Raw genomic sequence first — 24,801 nt, 5'->3', positions numbered from 1 at the left:
TATTTCTGGCTGTCAAAAGTCATATCTGTCAGCAGTATCTACTCAATAATTTTTAGCACTCCTCAGTGTTTTTGGGGTGTCCTCCCTAATTGTGCATTAATATTTCTGGCTGTCAAAAGTCATATCTGTCAGCAGTATCTACTAAATAATTTGTAGCACACCTCAGTGTTTTTGGGGTGTCCTCCCTAATTGTGCATTAATATTTCTGGCTGTCAAAAGTCATAACTGTCAGCAGAATCTACTAAATAATTTTTAGCACTCCCCAGTGGTTTGCGCTCAGAATGGATTCAAAGCAGTCCACATATGATCTAAATGAGCAACCAGGTTCTGTCACCAGTCCTGATGTTAGTGTTCCCAGTACGTCATCTGGCCAAGGCGATGTCAAACAACAGAGTGTTTTCAAATTAGTGCAAAAAACAAAAACCCAAAAAAATTTTACTGTATTGAAGCGAAAAAGAAGTGTAACTGAGCAAAAGTTAAGTGACGATAAAAAAAAAATTGCAAGCATGCCATTCTACACACGCAGTGGCAAAGAGAGAATGAGGCCTTCACCTTTGGCTATTAGTGGCAGATCCCAAAAAGTTACCCAGCCTACAATTGGTGCACAACTACTGTTACGCGTCAAAGCCGAGCTGCAAGATAACAGTGAGGCATTACAGGAGAATATTTGCTCTGATTCACAAATGACAACAATCCCTGTGGAGAGTCCATCCAACAGTGGGATGTCTAATCGTGACCATTCTGTTAGTCTACCCATAAAGAAGGGCCCTTTCAGCAGTTCTGCTGATGTGTGCCTGAACAGCCCGAGTGTAGCCGGTGATACACCAAGTGAGGATGACACTTTGTCTTTAGAAGAGGATGTGGGGGAGATTTGGGTATCCGACGATGAGGATGCGGTTGATTGTGTAAGTCCTGCAGCAGTGTGGCACCAGTGGGAGCAGTTCTGGCATGTGAGGTTCTGGCACCAATATGCACTTTCCAAACACAAGCAGGGATGACGCAGGGGGCAGACCACAACAGTAGTTTGACATCTGGGCTGGTTTGAAGGATTTGTCAAAAAAATGTGTGACCTTGACCATAATTCCAACCAATCCTACTATTAACATGCAAAGGATGGTGGAGGGCCTATCAGGGATTAAACTGTATTTTTCATAATTTTCACTAATAATGTTTGGGTGTAATATACACCCAAAGACGAGTGCTCAATTGCTAAGAGTCATTGATGGAGAGGAAGACAAGCAGGCTTGTCTGTAGAATTTGCAGGCAAATTGTGCTGCGTTATATAGGTAACACCCAAAGAGAAGAGCTCCATTGCTCCATTGCTAATTGTAATTGCTGAAATAGAAATAATAGGGCTGACAGTCTTGGTCTAAATCTGCAGTTACATTTTATTGTACCATAGCTCATTGCGAAACTGGAGAGGTGGCAGGGTTTAGTGATAATCTTCCTCCAACAATACTAATTCATCCCAATATCCCAATATCATAGAAGTCTGTGTAGTATGATGTAATTGCTGATAATGGCCTTCCAAAGGGAATGACTAGTTGATTTTAGGGCAGAGCTGTCACGGTTTTTGGGCAATTCTTTTACAGCACAGCAAATATCAAAATGTTTAGCGGACTCATCTGCATCACCACTGGGTGTCTTGGGAAAGCAATTTCTTTTATTACAAGCAGTTGCCAGAGAAACTGAAGAAGACGTCCCAACAAGATGTTGATAAGTCTGGGATCCTTGCAAAGAAAATTAAGTATTTCATCTACAATTAAAATATAGTTAGCACATTTACTTTGTTTTATTGCACACTATAATTTTATGTAGCACCTTTTCAAAATCTATTATTAAGGCAATCACTTGACTCAAGCTAACTGTGTCTGCACTTTCTTCACAGGTAACTACTTCGCTGGACTAAAGTATATTCCCCTCAAATGCTAGTCTTCTTGCAGCTGCTGTATTCTCCTACATGCTGTTGCAGAAACCACAAATTGACCCTAAATGTTTATGGACACAAACAGCATCTCCTGCATGTCATTTTTCAAAAGTTCTGTAACACCAAGTTGATAGTGTGTGCAAAACAGGAAATGTGATGGAATTCAGCCCCGCTGTAATGCTGGACCAATATTGGGGTCGTAATCAGAAATGACATATCCTCAGGAGACTCCAAGCAGGATTAGCCATCTTTCAATGACATCCCTTAGTTTTTGGAACAGTTTGTCAGCTGTATGCCTCTTAGTGAAGCTGCTGATACACAGAGTAGCCTACTTCTCAAAAATGTGATGCACCTGGGTACATGCTGCTGCTGTCCATGCTGGGGAAGGCGAAAGACCAACCCAGTGGGCTTTCACAGTCATATAATCTTTTGTTTGCCCAGTTCCGCTTGTACACATATCTGTGGTTAAGTGTACAGTGGGTAGAATACCATTTTGTCACCCAATAATGACATTTTTAGGAACTTTCCGGTACAGGAGAGAATAAGCTTTTCTAGTAAAATGGTATAGTGATGACATTTGCTAACAGGGACATAACACCTCAATTAAATGTCTTAAACCAACTGTATTAATAGTGGACATTGGACACAGATCTAACGCTAGCATAGTACCCAGGGCGTCTGTGATCCGCTTTGCGACTGGGTGACAGGTTTCATTCTTGCTTCCTCTTGCAGAGGATTGTTTACTTGCCAATTGTTGGGGGGGAAGATTGCAGGTGCTGGGATGTAGATGAGAGAAGGGAGGTAGATTATGCTGGAATGCTTGTTGTTAATTTTTTTTTAACCAAAGTTTCTGATTTTCCCAACAGTTTGCCAATAACTCGCTGAAAAATGACGAAACATGGATGAGGATCCCAGATGGTTAAGGTCCCTACCTCTACTGAGTGTGGCTTTCAAAATGTTACAAATGGATAGACAACTCTTGCCAGGATTCGTGTAAAAATAATTCCACACTTAAGAGGTGGATTTTTGGTCTTATGCCCAGGCATGACAATGGCCTTTTTGTTATCACTGGCAAGAACTGCAGCAATTTTTCTTTTCAAGTGTATGAAAATCATATTGTGACATAGGAGGTGTTCAAAATTGAATAAAAAATGACTGGAAATTAGTGTTACTGAGGTTAATAATAATGTAGCTACAAAATAATACCTAAATTATGTTATTTTAGCACCAATAAATGTAATTTTTATAACAAATTGCAAAACAAAACCAAACAAAACCAAAACCAAAACCAAAACACGCAATGGCGGTTTTGCAAAACCAAAACCAAAACCAAAACACGACGGTAATCCAGATCCAAAACCGAATCCAAAACCAAAACACGGGGGTCAGTGACCATCTCTAGTTTAATGTCTCTAAATAATGTTCTTTGACCTGCCCACAGAAATCCAACCTGTACCTACCTGTGGTGGAAACTATGAAAACATCACATGAAAGTCTAATCTACTTCCTTTTTAAGACTCATTCATTGAACCTTTGCAAATGTTCTCTTCAAAAACCGCTCAGTGTACTTTCGTATGTGTAAAATTAATCTGGATTTTGGAACTGTCTTTATAACATCATGGGCCTGATTCATTAAGGATCTTAACTTAAGAAACTTCTTATTTAAGTCTCCTGGACAAAACCATGTTACAATGCAAGGGGTGCAAAATTAGTATTCTGTTTTCCACATAAGTTTTTTCATGTACTGTTTTTTCATGTAGCACACAAATATCAACTTTAAATTTCAGTGTACAAATAAGCTATCAAGTATTTTATTTTTCAAAAAACAGTCAGTATTTAACTTATGTGCAAAACAGAATACTAATTTGAACCCCTTGCATTGTAACATGGTTTTGTCCAGGAGACTTAAATAAGAAGTTTCTTAAGTTAAGATCCTTAATGAATCAGGCCCCATGTGTTTGAGTGCGTCCTATTACAAGTATAAAAATAGGGAAATATTGTGAACACTGCAACTATGAAATGAAAACTGACGAGCAATAAAGGGTCATCACGTGTAACAAACGAGAAGAAATTGACTCTCTGCACTCAACGGAAACATTTGTAGTACTATTACAACTACTTCAATATGCACCCTGTATTAAAACATCTTAGTTGAATATATTGCAGTACATGTTAACCTGATCAACTTGGACCAAAATCTTCCCCAGTCAATGCACTTGATTGAAACATGAATTCAATCAGAGTTACTGCATTATTATTGCTATGCTTTTTAAATAGGTTGAGTCTAACCTTCACACACAGTCAACAGTAAGACATTGTGTTTCTACCTAAATTTATTGGGGCTTATTTAAAAACAACAGGCCTGATTTATTAAGGAAAGTAAAGCAAAAAATTAGTACGTTTTATCTTGGACAAAACCATGTTTCAATGCAAGGGGTGCACATTAGTTTATTATTTTGCACATAAGTTAAATACTGGCTGTTTTTTCATGTAGCACACATATACTTGTAAACTTTATTTTTACACTGAAATTTAAAGTTGATCTAGGACATGCCCTACCCCAACTATAAATCTGTCCCCACATTTTAAATTTACCTCTCCCTCCAATGCAGCATGGTTTTGCCAAGGTGCAAAGTTACTCATTTTTTTTTTAATTTACTTTCCTTAATGAATCAGGCCCAATGCATTTAGGTGCCTAAATTGCACCGAGGCACATCAACCAATATGAAAGCAAATATCTGATTGGTTGCTATAATTTAGTGCACCGTTGCACCTAAAATGCAACAAAAATAAATCAACACTCTGGGACCTCACCCAAAACTAACTTTCTACTTTTTTTTTCTGGAGTCCTTTCTTTTCTTTATTTTATGCAGGAAAACATTGTACACACAAAAAGAATCAACTGATTGTAGCCGCTCACTGGCCGTTTGCTGTCTTCTGTCATTCAGACAGTAAAGAAAAAAAAATAAGTCTAAAATAATAAGTTTCACCAACCAGGGGCGCACGCAGGGGGGGTTTCTGGGTCTCCAGAAGCCCCTCCCCTCCGCTAAAGAAGTGCCCCTACATAGCGGCACTGTACTATACAGCAGCCGCGGCGCTGTCAAAGAAGCGTCCGTGGCGGTGCTGTACTATATAGTACAGTGCTGCCGAAACAGAGCTGCTGCGCATGCCGCGGGCGCATGCTCTCTCGCCTTTTTTTAGGGAGGGGGTGGGGGGGAACCCCCCCTTAAAAATCCTGCGTGCGCCCCTGCCAACAATAAACCTTTATTACTTCTACATTAAAAATGTAGTCGCCCCAATTTAATAATTCTACCCAATTGCCTAAATATAAAATATAATAGTGAAAAAAGCTATAGAAATATTTAGGTGTGAAGGAAATATTTACAATATGGGGTACCCAGGTTACCGTTATTAAATGATCGCATCCAATGTGTTTACGTCCATGGCAAGTGTAGCAAAAAAAGTATATGTAATATATTTACTGGTATTTTATCCCCCTGTTAATACATAATTCTCTTTCTTACCTTGTCCAAAATAAATTCATGTCTCATTTTATAATGCAGCCAAAAATGTCTTTAAGGAGCTCTGATTTGTTTTATGTATCTCACTCTTGTAGTGATTTCTAATCGTTCCTTATGAGAGAGGAAAAACTCCTTATGCTACAAAATTGCTCCTATAGTGATCCCAAAAGGCTGGTCCAATCTACGTTTGTTGCAAAAAGTTTGGCTCAGCAATTTAAGCATACCTTATTAAGCGCTCTATTTATGAAACGGAGAAAAGTCTTATCACCTGTGAAAACAGGAGCTTTTATCTATCAAACTTGTTGTCGATAGCACTGTTATTGCCTGAGGTAAGGTAATTGTGTTAGATGTTAAAATTGTGTTTCCCTATTTGTATTTCAATTTTGCTCAGTTAAAGTAAAAGCAAGTAGATGAAGGTGAAGGATGTGGGAGGTTCTTAGACACACTGTAAGTGTGTAGACTACAGATCATTATCTTCAGACAAAGACATCCGAAACAGAGAATGTTGACATTCCCCTGCTACATCCTAATGGTTACCTACCTCCAGACTAGTAAGTACTTTACCTGCTGTGCTCAGTTATACATATGTAGCTTGGTGATATTGCTCAGCATAAAAGTATTCATTTTTCAGCATTTGACATTTCCTTCTGCTTTTTCTATTTTTATATAGCTTTCTCTGATAGTTTAACTGAAATGGGATAGAATACTGAATAATTTACGTTAGCTTGCTGTCAGTCATTTCAGTGGATAATTTTATACTGGAACAGGGTGCTCTATCAGCTTTGGTTTTCATACACCTACTTCAACATCCCTTATATATTATATGTTGTTGCCTTTTGGTTTTTTTGTTACTTTACATCCACCTATTATACCCAGTAGTAATAATACAAGAGGGGGTAGATATAGGGTCAGAAGCACATGGGGTACACAATTACTTATTAGGGGGTATTCACTCACAGTGTTAAGAGTAGCACAAACTCTAAATGCAGTTCAGATTTTGTAGACCCCATGCGTTAAACAGGTTAGAGGGGGGATATTAACAACTTAAAGGGTCAGCATATATTTGGTTCACAAACCGTTCATCCAGAACCATTGGTCGTCTTGTTGGATATAGCCATGGAGGCAAGCATAGGCAAATCGAGGGGGGGTACCTAGTGCCCGGAAACCCCCCTGCAAGCCTGTGGCACTGTATAATTGAGGTGGCTGGTCTTTGCCCTCACTTTACACAGCTCTGCTTGAAAAGGGAGAGCTGCGTGAACCTAACAGTAGTGCATGTAGCATTGCCCATGTATATTATAGGGATAGGATGAGTTGGAGAGCAACCAAGCACTGTCTAATATTATAGCCACGCCCCCATGCATGCTGGTCACGCCCACTGGCGGCATGGTGTGGAAATCCCCCTCTACAAATCCTGTGTTTGCCCCTGGCAGGGTACACTGTTTGTGGTATATCCAAATCATTCTCTGCAACAACCAGAGTTAAAAGATTAAAGTAGTGGGGAACCAAGTCCCAAAAGTGATCTATTGACAATTTTCTGGATGTTTTCTAGCAAGTTAAAATATTCATGTTTTCCCCGATTGCTGATTTTAGAAAGATTAGTGATGCTGGTAGTTCTAAACTAGCTTTGCAAATGTAATTACCTCTTGTTTAAAAAAAAGAATAGCTCATACGTAAAATGTTTTCTTTTTTTTTTTTTTTATAAGTATTCTTTTAACAATATTCTAAAAATATAACTTTGAAGACATGAACATTAGAAACTGAGATGTTTTAATACCCCCAAAATGTGTTTATGACCTCGTTACAAAAAGCAGATAGTGAATCAATTTGACAAAAATAAAACTGATCTCCGAATAGCTGCAAAACAGACCAGGGAAGATTAGCTTATCCAACCGAACATATTCTCGACCTCTCCGTTCCAGAATGAACTCTGTACTTTCAGACACTTGGGTGTCAAAAGCATCGACCATCGTTAGGAATTTCTCACCTGGAGATTTCGGCAATGTATTAAACGTGACAAATGCTGTTAGGGATTAACATCAAAGTAATTAATGGTTGGGGGGGGGCATATATTGTAACAGGTATTTAATAATAGTAATAATATCTGATATAATTACTTACATAATCAAAAGTAACTGCCCTTGATACTTAAATATAAAATAACTGATCTAGTTGCTAACATGTATAGTACTTCATATCAGCAATATTATTATTATTATAATTATTATTATTATTATTAATAATGTTTTTGCTTTTATTAGTAGTACTTACAACTATTATTTGGATGTATTCATACTGTACTGCTAATTCTAATATTTAATTTAACATTACTATAATTATCCTTGTAGCTACAAAATTCATACTTAATGTAATGTGTTGTCCTTACTACCACCTTACATTACTAGCAATAAAGGTATACGTTTTTATTGTATTACAATAGTCCAACTAAACCTTCTTTGGTTACAGTATTTAGTGGCCAAGTCTGTAAGAAGTTAGTTCATTTATCTGTTGAGGAGGGGAAGAACGCTCTTCTACAAATAAACGAGACTGAAGTGGAAGAAATCTCCTGGATATTGCATACAAATCATATTGCCACAACCATGCCGGATAAACCCATTAGTGTCAAGGATCGTAAACTGAAAAGATGGTTACACAGTTTGACCGATGGCTCTTTGAAAATGATCAACGTGACTAGGCATAACGAAGGAAGCTACACCGCAAATATATTCAAGAAGAGCGAAGAACATTGCACCCAGCGATATAGACTCAAAGTGTACCGTAAGTGAAAACTGAAAATATAGATTATGAAAATGAGTTAAGCAAGAAAATATTTAAATAAATATATACTATGTATAGTCATTTGCAAAATCGCCAAAGAAAACACCAAAAATCTCATGATCTCAGCCAGTCAAACATGTATGAAAACCAGTGAGATGAGTGAGATTTTCCATCATTTCAATGGGCAATACATTTCATTGGGTGCAGAGATTGAATGGGAGAATGTTCTACTGTAGTTGTAATGTTCCACTGTAGTATTGTATTGCTTTGGCACCAACCCCATTGTTATCATTTGGGCTGGAGGTCAGTACCTGCTCTGCTCAGCCAATCACATGTGGCCAGCATGTAAACATTGCTTGCTGTTGGCTAAGCTTTCCCATTCATTTGAATAAGCTTCCCGTACATTGAAAATGCAGTGCCTATTTAAATAAATGCAAAAAGCCTTGGGGCTAGATTTACTAACCTGCGGGTTTGAAAAAGTGGGGATGTTGCCTATAGCAACCAATCAGATTCTAGCTTTCATTTATTTGGTACCTTCTACAAAATGACAGATAGACTCTGATTGGTTGCTATAGGCAACATCCCCACTTTTTCAAACCCGCAGCTTAGTAAATCTAGCCCTTAGTGTTGCTCAGCAGAGTAAAATCACCCCAAATCACCTAAATTTTAATAAATAAGGAGACTTTGGGAAATAAAACATTTATTTATAGTGATGATGGGTGAATTCAACTTTTGAACAAATTGCATAGCATTATAGGATCAGTTTATAAAATCTGTATATACAATTTTATTGCAAAAACATATTAAAATAAAATGTTTTATTTAAACCAAAAGGGATGTTTTTCTAACTATCTGGACCTAATTAGGTCCTCCCCATCCCCGGAATCCCAGAGACAGCTCTGTACAGCTGTGTTTTCCAGGGTTCCGTTGATTGTATCGCGCCCTAACTTGAAAACCGGAGCAGTGGGACACTGCAAAAGGGGTGTGTGATTAGGAGGACCAATCGGAAGCAGAGCTCATGAACATTACCACTCCTGATTTGCCCTTTGACCCAGGGTCGTAACTAGGGCTGTGCGATAGGGGCAAAACGCTAAAGTGGGGCAGAGTTTATGAACATTTTAGGTCTATTTGGTTAAAATTGAGGGCTAAGGGGGTCGGCATTTTTGTTTTCTCGCCCCAGGCGCTAAAATTCTAAGTTACGACTGTGCTTCCGCTCGCATGTCCTCTGCTCAACCATTTTATTGGCTATGCTGCTTTAAGCTTCACCAGTAGCTCTATATGTTCTTTAACTTCCATGTAAAGTAGAACATATATATATATATATATATATATATATATATATTTATTTATCTATTACAGCAAGATTGTCGGAGCAGGACGTATACATTTCTGTTAATGTGAGCATCAATGAAACCTGTGGGATGACTCTGACTTGTACAGTGAATGGATCGGACGTGAAGATCTTCTGGTCTGAGAATGGCACAGCGGTGACCAACCGCACGCTTAATCTATATGGAATTCGTCCTAGTATCAGCTATAAATGCATTGCAAAAAACCCTGTGAGCAGAGTCTCCAAAACAGTCACCCCATGGACCTACTGCCCGGAAGGTAATTATATCACCCACACCATACAGATTTATTGAAAAGTGCTTCAGTCATGAAAGTAAATGTTCAAATTAACTCTAATGTAATGTAAGAGGAAACCCACAAAAAACATACGTATCTCACACCACAGTTAAATGTTTTAAAAATAAGTCATAGATCTTCCTAAGGAATTTGTGAAATAAATAACGATTATAATCTTTCTAATTTTGAGAGAAAGTTTTGAAACAAATTCAGTTCCACAGCAACTGAAGTGTTAAATGTTACCCACCGTAAACAATTACTGTATCCATCTGTCTTCATTTTCAAATAATCTAAACTTAAAGATCAGTATCTGGCTGTGTGCATCTGGGATTACTGGGTTATGTTTGACACGGAGATAAAGCAGTTACTTGCCAGAAAGGAAATTGCTCCTTTACAGAGCAGGTGCTGTCTGTGGGAAATACATTATGTGGCAACTTGCCTACTGTCAAAATGCCTATCTGTCAGCAATTCTACATTTCATTGCAAAGTTCCAAATTCTGGTGACCAAAAGGACTGTGGTCTTGACCGAAATTGTGTGGTTTGGGGCTGATCTGGGTGTAATTTGGGGGGAGGGGGCTGGAGCATATGGCCTATTTTGCCCTGATTTGCCAATTGAAATGTTGTGATATGCAAATCTAACATAATTGTAACATTCCTTGTATATGTTTGTCTTCTACTTGCTTCTAGCTCCTTTCTGTTTGCATTGAACAGCATTTTGCTTACTAGTATAACAAATCTTGTTGTGCTTGTGATTCTTACCCAGACTTGTTCCTGATCTTCATTGTTCCTTTGTGACCCTTGTCCTGTTATACACCGGCCTTTACTGCCTGCCCTGACGTTGTCTTGTATATTGTATCCTGACCATGTCCTGTCTTGTCCTGCTGTATAGTCAGCTGCTATCTACTAGTTCCTAATCAAGTCTAGGGCTACCATTAGACTCCATACCTCTAGTGAACGCCAATTTTTAGTAGTACAATGGGTTCACATGTACGACAACTCATTACAATTTACATTTCACACATACTAATAGAGGTGACACTTTCATTATTAATCTTATACCTTTGTTTCCTAAGTGATGCTATTTTCTCTTGCAATATGTAAGACTTTCACTTTCTGTGTTTGCAAGATGCAGCTAAACTGCTTTATATATACTTTGTATACCTTTACTTGGTTGTTAATACACACTTCGGTTGCTGGGGTAACTCTATTAGTACATAACAACAGTAGGCCTATATTAGGGTGGTAAGTTGACCAGGTGGAATTCCCACTTTTTATACCACCAGAGGATTAGCAGTGAGAGGAATTCTGTTGATCTTAAAAGGACAGCCGTCAGTGCATGTGACGTGTACTTGATTGACAGTTACCTTACCTGGTGTATTGCAGTGTATAAATGTCACTATGTTTTGTATACATCACAAAGCTCCATGCACTCAGCTGAGTGTGTGTTTGCATGCTCGGCTGAGGACCTGAAGTGGAGTAGACATGTCCTTCATATGTTGGAGGAGGTAGAACTCTTTTAGAACGCAAGCACATTAACATTTTCATCGCAAAAATGAAAGCTACGATCTGATTGGTCACAAATCTCATCACTGTCCCCAAATGATTATTTTTTTTTAAGTCTGCTCAGAAAATGGTACATTTTTTTTAAATAATAGACTGCGCTCGGCTCCAGGAGCCGACAAAGTGGTTAGTGCAGATGTGCACAAAAAAATCAAATTCATTTAAAGATTAAATATCAGAGACAGGGATTACATGAACCTTTGGCCCCCTCACTACCCTGAGATGTTATGTCACAATATGAGGGTCAACCAATAGACACGTTACAGCACAGCATCTAAAAAAAAAAATATTGATTTAACCCTTTCAGTACCGTGACAGTAGCGCCCTATGACGCCGGGCATTTGCGAGCGCTGTGCTCTTAGCTGCGGCCCTCTGGACGAACCAACGTTGCTTATCGATCAAATGCTTAAGCGATCAACACTTTTTTAAAAAATGTGCTTAAACAAGAGTACATAGAAATAAAAAAAAAAAGTCAAAATCAGACACTAAGATAAAGTATTTACTCAATTATGGTAGCGAAAGAAATTTCAATCTGTCCTGTAAAAAAAAAAATACTAAATTAAATGCACCTGGGTAGTGCAAAAAAATAAAAGAGTTTTCTTTCTGGAAAACTTGAACATGCAAAAAATAGTGATGAACCGAGGCTCAAATTTGTCATAGGACGATGGCCACAAACAGGGGTTAAAAACCGGTCAATTCTAAATGATGTCCCTCTCTTCCCCCTTCTCCTGGCCTCAGGTGAGACATGGACAAAGGGGGACAAAGCTTTTTGACTTGATGAATTCCCCCTCAAACTTATTCTGTGATGAATCATATTTTTATAGTAGAATATAATCTGCGAACTATTTACGGAAGATTTTAGTTTCCCTACAGCTAATATTAATAGCAACTATATTGTTTCTTCCAGTCCCTTCTTCTCATAAGGCTCTCTGTTTTTAAATGAACAAACATTAGTACAGCATCACACCCTACCTCCCAACAGTCCCGATTACGGCAGGAGAGTCCCAATTGGAGGGGACTGTCCCATGATCCCCAGCTCGCAGATTTAACTACCCTGTCCGTCTTGTATACAGAATTTTTTTATTAAAAAGAAATGTTTGCATGTCTGCTAAAACTAAACAGGAGCACATGGTAACGGTTCACCTGCACAACATTCTGGTCATATATAAAACTGTGCAACTTGAATTAGACTGCATGATAGTATTAAATGTCATATTCATATAAAATTCCTTGGATTCACTTCCTCTGCTCCAATTGGATTTCCAATTTAAACCTGCAAATTACTAGCCCTCCCCCTCCCTTACCACCACTAACTCTTCGGAGGGAGTACTTAGTAGTTCCCTGGCCCTGACATATAGCCGGGATCTCTGCAATAGAGAGACTGTTCGGCTCCCACCCTATCTGGAAGTATCCGACACAGCAGCTCTATTGGAAAGCCAAACAGTGTTGTAAGTTTCTCTCATCTCTACCATAGTATCTGCAAGCATAAAGCTGCCAAGCAGAGATTTCTGTTGCATAACATGTCATTTGCAGCATAACTAATTGGATTGAAAGAAATTCATTAAAATTAGATATACCCTTTCAAGGAGCAATCATTTTGTATTTCTTTATTTAATATCTACACAAATAGCGAAATCTAAGCTTATGTTAGAGCAAGAAAACACATGTTCTAGCACTAAAGCCATGCAAAAGAGGTGATGTAGGTATTTTAAGATTCTCTTCTTAGGACACATTTGTGATTCCCCCATTTGATCCAGGATGCAATGTTTTCAAGTGTTTCCTGAGCTTAGTCTGCGGCTAGCCTTGATTGGTCCAAGGGGCGCTGTAAGGTGACACTTGGGGAAGGCGGGGCTGTGGGGTGACACTAAGGTGAAGGGGGGCTGTGGGGTGACACTAGAGTGAAGGGGGGCTGTTAGGTGACACTTGGGGAGGGGGGCTGTGAGGTGACACTTGGGGAAGGTGGGGCTGTGGGGTGACACTAGGGTGAAGGGGGGCTATGGGATGACACTAGGGTGAAGGGGGGCTGTGAGGTGACATTTGGGGGGGGCTGTGAGGTGACACTTGGGGAAGGGGAGGGACTGTGAGGTGACACTTGGGGAAGGGGGGGCTGTGAGGTGACTCTAGAGGGAAAGGGGGCTGTAGGTGACACTTGAGGAGGGGGGGCTGTGAGGTGACACTAGAGGGAAAGGGGCCTGTGAGGTGACACTTGGGGAAGGGGGCTGTGAGGTGACACTTGTGGAGGGGGGGCTGTGAGGTGACACTGACAGAGGGAGGCTGTGAGGTAACACTTGGGGAAGGTGGGGCTGTTTGGTGACACTAGAAGGAAAGGGGGCTGTAGGTGACACTTGGGGAAGGGGGGACTGTGAGGAGACACTTGGGGAAGGGAGACTGTGAGGAGACACTTGGGAAGGGGGGGCTGTGGGGTGACACTTGGGAAGGGGGGGCTGTAGGTGACACTGGGAAGGGCTGTGAGGTGACACTTGGGGAGGGGGGCTGTGCCATACTGTATGGCCAGGTTGTATCAGGCTATGGCCAAGTTGGTTTGGATCAGGGTGCAACAATAAAGCAGTAGTAGGTGTAGCCCAGGTATAGACAGGGATAGGTCGCTTCTCAAATTCAAAGAACTCAAATAATATGGCTAATTAAGAGTGAAAAAGTGCCGACGTGAAAATGACATTTGTGCTGTCAATGGGTTAATAAGTCCAAGTGACATAAGCAAAGGTCATAATAAAGATATATTTTCCTTTTAGCAACTAGGTAAATGAAAATGCTCAGTCTAAAAGCACTATTATCCGGTATCCAATAAATTGATATTGTGATTTATATTGTAAGTATTTAAAATATATCTAAAATATGTCCCCTGTTTTGTGCAGACTTCTAAAATGCTCTGAATTTGCACTTATTTTGTATGCACCTAAAAAAGTGTCTCTTGTTTCCCTGTCGTAGAAACAAACATCAGTCAACTTCAGCTGTCTGGATCGCCCGGGATTTTGACTGCGTTGTTGTGTATCGCTGTTGTTATCATTGCCGGTGCGATATTTGTGGCTTTCACCCTGGTCAAGAAAAGGAAGGCGAAGAAATTGGGTAAGAATTCGTATGGTGATTATTTTATGTAATCTGGGGTTTTATAAAGATTATCTACCTTCATGGACAGTGGCGGGACTACCGGAGGTGAGGGGTGCCCTTCATTGGGTGGAGGCACTCTCCAGCTCCGCTGGAGTCCTGGAGGCTTCAGTGTCATCTCCGGACTCCTTAGCCGAGTTTGGTTATGGAGCCCGGTATAGCCCCGATCCTGTTCACATGACTTTTCATTACTGGCTTCGACATACATTGCAATCCGGCGAAGTTAGGCAACGCCATACACAGCCTCTAGTTAGACTCTCAGGCTGGAAATCACATATACAGGTTAGTATAGAGCTGGTGGTAGGTGCTCAGGCTGTTTTGTGTGCTCTCTGTGAACAGGAGAGGAGAACTGACAGACTGCTGCTCTGATTTCTATGAATCGGGCTAAGGCAGGAAGATGTGCACTGGGAGAAGTGAAAGGAGATGCAGGAATAGAATCTGCCAGCCTTTCCGTGCATTATATTCTGCCCAATGTCCTCTCACAGGGCCTGAGTTATTAATCAAAGCAAAAAAAAAAAAAAAGGAGCAAAGTTGCACCCTGGGAAAGCCCTGTTGCATTGGAGGGGGTGGTAAATTTGTGGGGACAGATCTATAGTTGGGGTAGATCAACTTTAAATTTCAGTGTCAAAGTAAAGCTATGAAGTATTTGTGGGTTGCATGAAAAAGCAGCCAGTATTTATCTTATGTGCAAAATAATAAACTAATTTGCACCCCTTGCATTGCAACGTGGTTTTTCCAGAAGCAAGTTTACTCCTTTTTTTTTTTTGCATTACTTTCCTTAATGGCTCAGAACCGAAGCGTGGGAACAAACAGGAGTCATGCTGGAAGATTGTGCAGAGGGCGGTGGTGATGGAGACTGTGACTTCTGCAGAGGTCTGAGCTTCAGTAGAACGTATATGTGCAGTCGTTTCATCGTGTGCAGTGTATGTTGTGGTAGGACGTGGGTGGTGTTAGAGGGAAGTCAATATCGCACCCGCCAACAACTGTTATACAGCTACCTTATGTGTCAGTTGTCCCCAGCAGCCCTCTTAAGTTCATTTGGGTAAGGTCGTCTTTACTTTCTCTTTCTTATCATCGTATTTATCTGTACTAAGATCCCCTCAATGTACAACACTACAGCATGTGTTGGCGCTTTATAAATAAAGAATAATAACGTCCACCGCCACAAGACATCACCTGAATGTACCACTCAATGTCTCCTCTACTGGGCCCGCATTAGTTTATTTTTGGACAACTTAGTCTCGGACACGACTGATTATACGTATTTATGTTACACAGACGGGATACAGTGAGCAGAGGTGTCCAAACGTCAGTCCACAAGGGCTACCAACAGTCCATGTTTTCAGGATTTCTTTAATCGCGCACAAGTGAGTATTTGGCCGGGTCAGAAATGATCCCAACTGTTTCGACAGACAGAAATCCAGAAAACATGATCTGTTGTTAGCCCTTGAGGACTGGGTTTGGACATGTCTACAGTAGAGGTTTGTACCATAGAGAGCATGGGCCTTAAGGGATGAGGTAGGGTCCATTTATAGGGTAGAAAAGAAACAGCACTGGGAAGTGGGTAAACCTGTGCCCCGTGATGAGAATGCAAATTTGGGTTTGAGGGAAGGGTAGATGGCTTCACACTTAAGTAAATGGACTAGTTGTGTAATAATAGAGCAAATGGACAAGGAGAACGTTCAGAATACAATCACTCCCACCGAGTTATTCTCTGCCTGAGGGCTGAAGCAAGACTGGGGCAGCACGGTGGCTCAGTGGTTAGCATTGCTGCCTCACCGCACTGGGGTCATGAGTTCAATTCCCGACCATGGTCTTATGTGTGGAGTTTGTATGTTCTCCCCGTGTTTGCGTGGGTTTCCTCCGGGTGCTCTGGTTTCCTCCCACACTCCAAAAACATACTAGTAGGTTAATTGGCTGCCATCAAAATTGACCCTAGTCTGTGTGTGTGTGTTAGGGAATTTAGACTGTAAGGTCCAATGGGACAGGGACTGATGTGAGTGAGTTCTCTGTACAGCGCTGCGGAATCAGTGGCGCTATATAAGTAAATGGTGATGATGATGATGATGATAATGATGATGACTGCACAGGTACAGATGGAGTAGGATTTATTGCACAGAACACCAGGACTCATAATGGGTCTGATTCATTAAGAAAAGTAAGGCAAAAAAATGACTAAGTTTTCTCCTGGACAAAACCATGTTGCAATACAAGGGGTGCACATTAGTTTATTATTTTGCACATGAGTTAAATACTGGCTGTGTTTTCATGTAGCACACAAATACTTGACAACTTATTTTTACACTGAAATTCAAAGTTGATCTAGGACATGCCCTACCCCAACTATAAATCTGCCCCCACATTTTAAATTTACTTCCCCCTCCAATGCAACATGGTTTTGCCAAGGTGCAAAGTTACTCATTTTTTTGCTTTCCTTTCCTTAATGAATCAGGCCCAATGTGTTTTACAATTATTATGAATAATCCAAGAGCTCTAGCGTTAAACTAATTAGACACCAATTAGTCACAAGGTAACACCTTTTCTCTGCTTATATTATTTTTATATTATATATTATATTTATATCTATATTATATCACACCATTCATTACTATAAATGTATCAAGAGAGAGTTTTCCGTCAGGTTTGAAAAACCAATCAGATTCTAGCTATCATTTATTTAGTACATTCTATAAAATGACAGCTAGAATCTGATTGGATGCCATAGGCAACATCTCCACTTTTCAAACCCGCCTGCAAACTCTCAGCTTGATGTGTCTCTCTCTTTAAACTTTCATTGGTTTCTTGTAAGTTGTATGTACACCTCAATACACAATTCCTTAGCCTTAATTCATTATTCTACCGTATGTGCCATGGTTTAGCTTTTAAGATGAGTGTTATGTAAACCTTCTATGCCACCAAATGTGTATATTTGAAAGATATTTGCCAATAGGAAAAGCAAAGAAGAAATAAGTGTATTTCCTTCTGCATTATTTCATTCTTAATTTTTTTCTAATGCATCCACAACCAACTCTGCTTTACTGAAAAATATTGGAGTACATGAAAACAGGAGGCCTAATAGCAGATTTGGCAGGGGCAGGCTGGGCTGGGGGGCTGGTCCAATAGTGGCCTACCTTGGGCTGGGTCTCTGGGCCACCTACATTTTTGTTTCCTGCTGGACCGAATCTTGCCCCCCTGGGATAAAATTTGCCAGCCAGCCCCTGAGATACAGCATAGTTGCCAACCTTTACCGATCGGCCTCCAGGAGTCTCAGTGTAGAGGTGGGCGTGAGGGGGCGGGGCTCCACAAATTGGACCCATTTTGGCCCCGCCCCCTGTGACGTAATAACGCAAATGCGTCATTTTAGCACGGGTGGGGCGGGCCAAAATGATATGATTCCTAGGGAATCGCATCATGGAGGCTTCAATTTTGCCCACTTCACTAGGAAGTGGGCAGATGCGGGAGAATTGGCAGCTCTCTCGGGAGTCCAGAAAACCTGCCCAGAATTCGGGAGTCTCCCGGGCATTCTGGGAGAGTTGGCAAGTATGAGATACAGTGTAAGGCAGTGATGGGCAAACTAATACTCTTCAGGGACCACTGGCCCTTTAACTTTTAAAAGGGCCAAACATTACCCTTAATCTCAGTAATAAGTTTAAATAATACTTTTAATTAAAGAAAGGGACAGCGTCTTTAATAACATATCAGCAGGCACATTTTACACAAGTGTTACAAGCTATAACTGAGAATAAATTCAAAGGTGCCGGGGGCCCCGGGTGAAGGCTGATTCAGGCTGCAAGACGTTGGTCTACTGATATCAGTCCCTTTAATTCCCTCTATAGAGTTAGAACAGTATAAAAGTAGAATTGTATCAACCAAAATAAAGACCTTTCAAAGCTTCTTATTATTTCTTTTTCCTTGAACTGTAAGTACACTAAACATCATTTCCTTTGCCTATTTTTACAGATCACCGTGGGGAGCCACCGACCATTTATGCTAAGGTAAAAATATTGCAGGCCGTGAAGAGTTATTAAGGGGCATTTAAAGACAACGACCATTGTGAATGTACACTACAAAAGCCACATAGTCTCCTTTTGTGCTATTGTCCAGTTTTTAGGCCTTTCAATTGGTTTTTATCGTCATTTACACGTGTTGGCTGTTCCATCGGAGTGATATTTTGCTCCTTCTGAAGGAACATAATGGAATACCAATGTTCCACATTGAATGAAAAAAATTCAAGGAGTGGAGAGTCAGGGGCTGGCTCGGCTGGTGGGCAGGGGGGGCATCTGGGCTGGTCCCATAGGGTTCTACCTTGGGTTGGATCACTAGCTACCTGCATTTTTTTACTAGATGTTCCTTATAGGCTGCTGAGTCCAGTCTCGCCCCCCCAGGCCAAAATTTGCCAACCAGCCCCTGTGGACGGCACACCTCTTTGGCTGTGGTCCCATATCAGTAGTTGTCCACAGAGCTTTTAGATAACCTGAATTTTACGCATCCTCTCAAGGGGCAGTGATTGAGTGACAGACTTTACATCCAATCGTGCTATTATTTATTTATATAGCACCAATCATATCACACAGCACTGTACAGAGAACATGTAATCAATCACAGCAGTTCATGCCTCGTTGGAGCTTACAATCTAAATTCCTGATCACACACACACTCACACAGACTAGGGTCCATTTTGGCAGATGTCAATCAACCTACAAGTAGTTTTTAGACTGTGGGAAGAAATCCGCTCAAACACGGGGAGAACAAACTCCACACAGATAGAGCCTTTGTTGGATGCAAACTCATGACCCCTGCGCAGTGAGGCAGCACTGCCAACCACTGTGCACACCGTGTTACCCACATATTTATAGATGGATGAGCTTTTATATTTACTCATAAATGAATGTAGATTTACATGAGGCTTCAACAAGAGGGATTTAGGAGGAAAAACATAATACATTAATACATGAATTAAATGGTTCAAACAGTTAAGAGGCAGAAATTCTTAACAATATAAATTAAACTGTACAAATGACCCGGGAGCAGTCACATTACCTGTAGGAGGAACACATATGCCAGCAAACCGTCATTTCACTTGATATATTCCCTTTGATTAAATGGTCGCAAATAAGAAATCACATAACAATATAGAGAAACTGCAGCAAACAGGGTTTATTCTGTAACAATTTTTTTTCTTTCGTTGCAGGTTCTTAAACAGGACAGAGATTCCGCCGCTTTCAGCTCTACGCCAAGATGCCCAGACAATGAAACCACTTTATATGCCACAATCACAAATCATGTGAAATAATATGGTTACGTTATTATAAATAAATATTATTATTTTTTTAATGACTTTTGTAATGCTTGGTTTAATTCTGCATCAGAACAAATAATGATATGTGTCACAGTAACACTAAGAAAAGTAATTCCATTACCTTACTCTGGCAGACGGGTTTTGATGACTAGCAGCAGTCTGACCAGAGAGTTCCTGATGAAGCTCGCTGGGAAGGGATCGGAGAAGATGCTGGCTCCAGCAGAGTCGTTTCCAATATAGCAGTCACGGGTTAAACTGTAGCCTGTCCAATTGTCCAGGGCCAAGTCGGTACACAACTTAGCAGAGTTAGTAAGCGAAGTTCCAGAGGGTTTAAACTGTGGAAAATCCATTTAGTCAGAGCCACGGTGTAGTAATGTTCGTATGCAAGGTTCCAAGGGGTTTATCAGTAGCTGGTCCGAGAAGTTCAAAAGCAAGGTCAAAACACAGAGGTATCAGGTACAGAGGTTGGATATGAACACCATTACCTAGCAATGCCTGCATGACAGAGGGTCCCTTTCAGGGGAGGGCTGGAAAGTTTTAGCCCTGGGAAAAAACTCAACTCAGCAGCCTATTAGGGACATTTTAAAGGAAAGAAAATGCAGATGGCCCAGTGACCCAGCTCAAGGAAGCCCACTATGTGACCGGCCCACTCCCCTCCAGCCAAGCCTGCCCCTGGTCCCCTTAATAGTACCTGTAGGTGCTTCTTGATGACCTCAGCAGGAAACTTTCAGAATGAATGGAAAGTTCAGGCTCAGAACCACTGTCACTGGTTGCTGGGCAACGGAGGAAGCCGGACGGGACTTCCGACGAAGGAGCAAGACAGGCGAAGGTTGAAGATTTGTAGCGGTGGGCAAGCCGTAGGAAGAGGCTTGCCCTAAAAGTCGCGGCATGTCCGAACCAAGGATGGACATGCTGCTACTGTAGTCCCCATTGGCAGGACTGGTCATGAATTTAGGTTTGTAATGTACTCCAGCTTATATAGCTAAGTTGAGTGTAGTCTCAGTACTCAAATGTACAAGAGAAAAGATATGGCAGAGAGGTGAGCGAAGCAGGGATGTGTAAGTCTTAAATTCAATTATCTTAGTGTTGGAATCAAAAATGGATGTATATAGCAGGGAATTCAAAACAGTGTATATTCATACACATTAGAATACATACATAAACTTGTATTGTTATTGCAACAAATTATTTATGAATATACATTTTCAATCACAGACATTGCATATGAGATCTCAACAATAGTGGTTAGAACTAACGCTGGTATATATATCATCATCAGCTATTTATATAGCGCCACTAATTCCGCAGCGCTGTACAGAGAACTCACTCACATCAGTCCCTGGACCATTGGAGCTTACAGTCTAACTTCCCTAATATACAGACAGAGAGAGAGAGAGACTAGGGTCAATTTGATAACAGCCAATTAACCTACTAGTATGTTTTTGGAGTGTGGGAGGAAACCAGAGCACCCGAGGAAACCCACACAAACACGGGGAGAACATACAAACTCCTCACAGATAAGGCCATGGTCAGGAATCGAACTCGTGACCCCAGTGCTGTAAGGCAGAAGTGCTAAGCACTGAGCCACCGTGCCTAACCATGAAGGGAAATGCCATATCTGTCTTGCCAGCATTGTGAGTCTGCTGGACTAGTGATCATGTAACCTAAGGAGATGTCTTTCAGGCTGTCCTCCATTGTTTGTCCTCCTCAGTGTTTAGATCATTTCCGACCATGTGTTATTGCCTCCTGTATTTAGGCGACTGTTTTATCACCGCTAGATAACAGCAGCAATACAGAATCCTAAAAACCTTGTTTCCTGTTTCGGAGATTGGCAGTCATACTCTTCAATGCAGGTTAAGGCAATACTGGAAGATTGAACCACAGGAGAAGTCTTTTCTAGAATGGAGGTGTAGATAAGAGACCCTACGCGTTTCACTCTGCGACTTCTTCATCTATCTGTGAAGTTTGTCCAGTATATGCATTTTGTGGGGGGGAAGTTTATGCATAAGTGATTTCCTTTATACCTGGTGTCATTGGTGTTTCAAGTGGGTTGGGTTCGTTGCTAGGAAACCCTACCTGTTGGGTTCACCGATTCAGCACGGCGGATTGCTGTTATACAACGAGCATCAAAGTGCTGTTTGGGCGGATAGTTAACATCACAATCAATTAGGGTCATGATCAGAATAGGCATACATTACTATTTATAAGACGGTAATAGCCATGAAAAAAAAAATACATTTAAAAAAAATAAAAGGAGTAAAATAAAGTAGACAAAGAACCAAAAGTAATAATGATGAATAAGAAAAAGATGGACACGATGAAACAATAAAATAAAATAACGTAAAAAAAGAAAAGAAAAAGAAAATAAATATTAAAATAAAATAAAAGACAAGTGTATTCTGTATGTGTGAGAATTAATACGCTAAGTGTGTAGATCATCATTGTGGGGAACATCTAGATGTTCCTTGATCTTGAAGAACAGTGTTCATACGGATATAGAAGGAATGAGCATCACAATGGTTATGTGGGTCAGGGTTGGGGGCAATTTTGGGGCGAGTGTGCCCAGTTGGTAGATCCATTTTGCCTCTTCTTTGGCTATTTCGGCTACATAGTCCCCTCCTCTGCGTGATTTAGGTTCTCTCTCAATACCTGTGCACTTCAGGTTGGGAGGGTTACGTCTGTGAATATTCGTGAAGTATTCTGGAACACTGGATGTACTCAGATTAATTTGTGTTTTATGCTATTTCCTTGTGACTTGCTGAGTGATTTATTTCCATAATATATGATAACAGGATTACTCTCTTTTGATCTGTTGATACGCTATTTCTGGTTCCAATTTGTATGTTTGATGTTTGTTATCTGGGTTTTATACCTTGGTTATTGACCCATTAAATATTTTGACATACACTGTATATTTCTTGTGATTATATGATCATGTCACTATAGGACTATGTTATCAGTTGTCCTTTTATTGATTTCTGGACGATATTATACAGTACTGGAATTTCCTCTACTTGTATTGTGTTGGGGGATTTTTTTTATTAGTTTTTTTTTATATCCTGTGCCATCTTTTTCATCTTGGATTTAGAATGAGGGACACTGCCTTCTCCTGATTCTCCTTTCATATATATAATATATATTTTATTTATATATATATATATATATATATATATATATATACAAGTTAACCCGTGCATGATACTCATGCATTCTAGTCAAATCAAGCTACTTAAGGTGTTAAAAAGGTTCTTGTCATGCATTTGGGCCATAGCCCAGGCCTCAACCACCAACCACTCCCCACTGTCACCCCCGGCAACCACCAACCACTCCCCACTGTCACCCCCGGCAACCACCAACCACTCCCAACTGTCACTTCTCCTTCAAGAAATATATATATATTATTTTTAAATCTTTATAAACACTTTTAACAATTAACAAATTAAATTAACAAATTAAAAACATCTTAGTATACCAAATTTCAGCCCTTTCTGAATTTTTTTTCCCACACACACTAAGAATTTAGTAGGTCAGTGTATAACTCCGCCCAGCAGGTGGCGCTGCAGCTTGGTTTTATTTTTTCCACACACAGACAGACTAACACATGCCACTAGACATTTATATTATATATATATATATATATATATATATATATATATATATATATATATATATATATATATATATTATAAATTTTAAAATGTATTACTACTTTCTAATTGGACATTATCAATGATTAATCTTACTTTAAATGATATTCGGATAAAAATGTTAATATGTATGTTCTTTATATGCTCCACAACTCAAGTAAATACAGAATTGAGATTTCCCTATCAGATTTGCCAGATATTTTATTAGGTATCTTTTTGTATTGTTGCTGGTAATCATGTTGTATTATTTTTGGTATATCAAGGAATTGTTTAGAATATTGGTTTGTTTGTACTGCGGACAGTGACAGTGTCTAAGATCACCCAACCACTGAACTAAATCATACGAATCAGAATAGCAATTTCCTTATTGATTTTGTCATTTGCAATAAGTTCAGGTTAATGTTTGAGATTACCATAGTAACAATGTTTTTCACCGATTGGCAATTCCCTTCTCACTGGCTATTCTGTCTGACACTTTTCGGGATGTGTTGTTAGTAGGTTTATTGTATTAATGCCTCCCTGGCTTTATTGAGCAGCAGAATAAGATGGAATTTCCTCTCTCCTTGTTGGTGTAAGACAATAGCTGCTTCCACAACACCTAAAGTTCCATAATATAGCATATATATAGCTATATTAAGTATTTACTCCTGTATGAGAATGCTACCCAGAATCCTCTTCTGTGTCCTAAACCACTAACATTTGTTCCAGAGTATTATTCATACCCACGTGTCTCTGGTGTGGTTCAATTGCACTTCTTTTGCTATGTAGTCAACCAGTTTATGTTTTGTTTTGCATTTTATATTCACTGTTTTTATTAATCCCCCCCTTCATCTCTTCTATCCCTCACCAATATACACTATCCATCCTCCGTACCAAAGCCCTGCTGTTGGGGATCCCAAAAACTTAGAGGGGCTAAGTCTAAGCAGTCACTATGGGTGTCAAGTGGGTTGAAACTACAGTCTTCTCCTTCTTCAAAACCAATTAAGCAATATGTCCAAGGAATGTCCGGTACATGTTGGAGATGAGGCTGTGGCATAGGGACTCTTTATCAATTATGGTGGGACTGTACCAAGAACTCCACATATTGGCAGAGCATTATTAAAGCAAGACGGTGGAAATTGGAGGTGGAGGGGCGACCCAGGGCTTCTAAATTTGGTATATGCCCCAATTTTTCAAATACAAGAAATCTCCCCTTAAGCAAAGGGAGGTCAAATCTATCCATTGCAGATCATTTACAAACTCCATTATGGATTATTAGGCTTGACTTCTATACGAACATGGAAGACCCTATCCTCTAGAAGATCGCTAGTCAGAGTTTAAAAA

At 40.1% G+C, this 24,801-nt stretch overlaps 1 protein-coding gene across 2 annotated transcripts; it reads left to right on the top strand.

Annotated features, from left to right (window-relative positions):
• The first annotated feature begins 5,817 nt into the window (after nt 1–5,817).
• LOC142109179 (SLAM family member 9-like) lies at nt 5,818–19,864 on the top strand. 2 transcript variants are annotated; one of them, XM_075193266.1, is made up of 7 exons: nt 5,818–5,999; nt 7,912–8,223; nt 9,583–9,831; nt 14,356–14,493; nt 15,323–15,405; nt 18,493–18,527; nt 19,724–19,864. In XM_075193266.1, exons 1-7 carry the CDS (start codon nt 5,951–5,953, stop codon nt 19,818–19,820), a joined length of 963 nt encoding a protein of 320 aa, XP_075049367.1. In that variant the 5' UTR covers nt 5,818–5,950; the 3' UTR covers nt 19,821–19,864. The 2 variants fall into 2 exon arrangements, with proteins under 2 accessions (XP_075049367.1, XP_075049368.1); XM_075193267.1 differs by lacking the exon at nt 15,323–15,405 and having other exon boundaries at nt 5,820–5,999.
• Nucleotides 19,865–24,801: the final 4,937 nt, after the last annotated feature.

The sequence above is a fragment of the Mixophyes fleayi genome, chromosome 12, assembly GCF_038048845.1.
Source record: "Mixophyes fleayi isolate aMixFle1 chromosome 12, aMixFle1.hap1, whole genome shotgun sequence".
NCBI lineage: Eukaryota > Metazoa > Chordata > Amphibia > Anura > Limnodynastidae > Mixophyes > Mixophyes fleayi.
The sequence above is the reverse complement of the archived record's forward strand: the minus strand, read 5'-3'. Positions and strand labels throughout refer to the sequence as shown.

What these genes read in the sequence shown, in the direction of transcription:
- LOC142109179 (XM_075193266.1), top strand. Translation starts at nt 5,951, where the DNA reads ATGTTGACATTCCCCTGCTACATCCTAATGGTTACCTACCTCCAGACT. An exon ending in AAGGAAGGCGAAGAAATTGG is followed by an intron (nt 14,494 to 15,322) that starts GTAAGAATTCGT and finishes TTAATGGCTCAG; the next exon opens with AACCGAAGCGTGGGAACAAA. An exon ending in CACCGACCATTTATGCTAAG is followed by an intron (nt 18,528 to 19,723) that starts GTAAAAATATTG and finishes CTTTCGTTGCAG; the next exon opens with GTTCTTAAACAGGACAGAGA.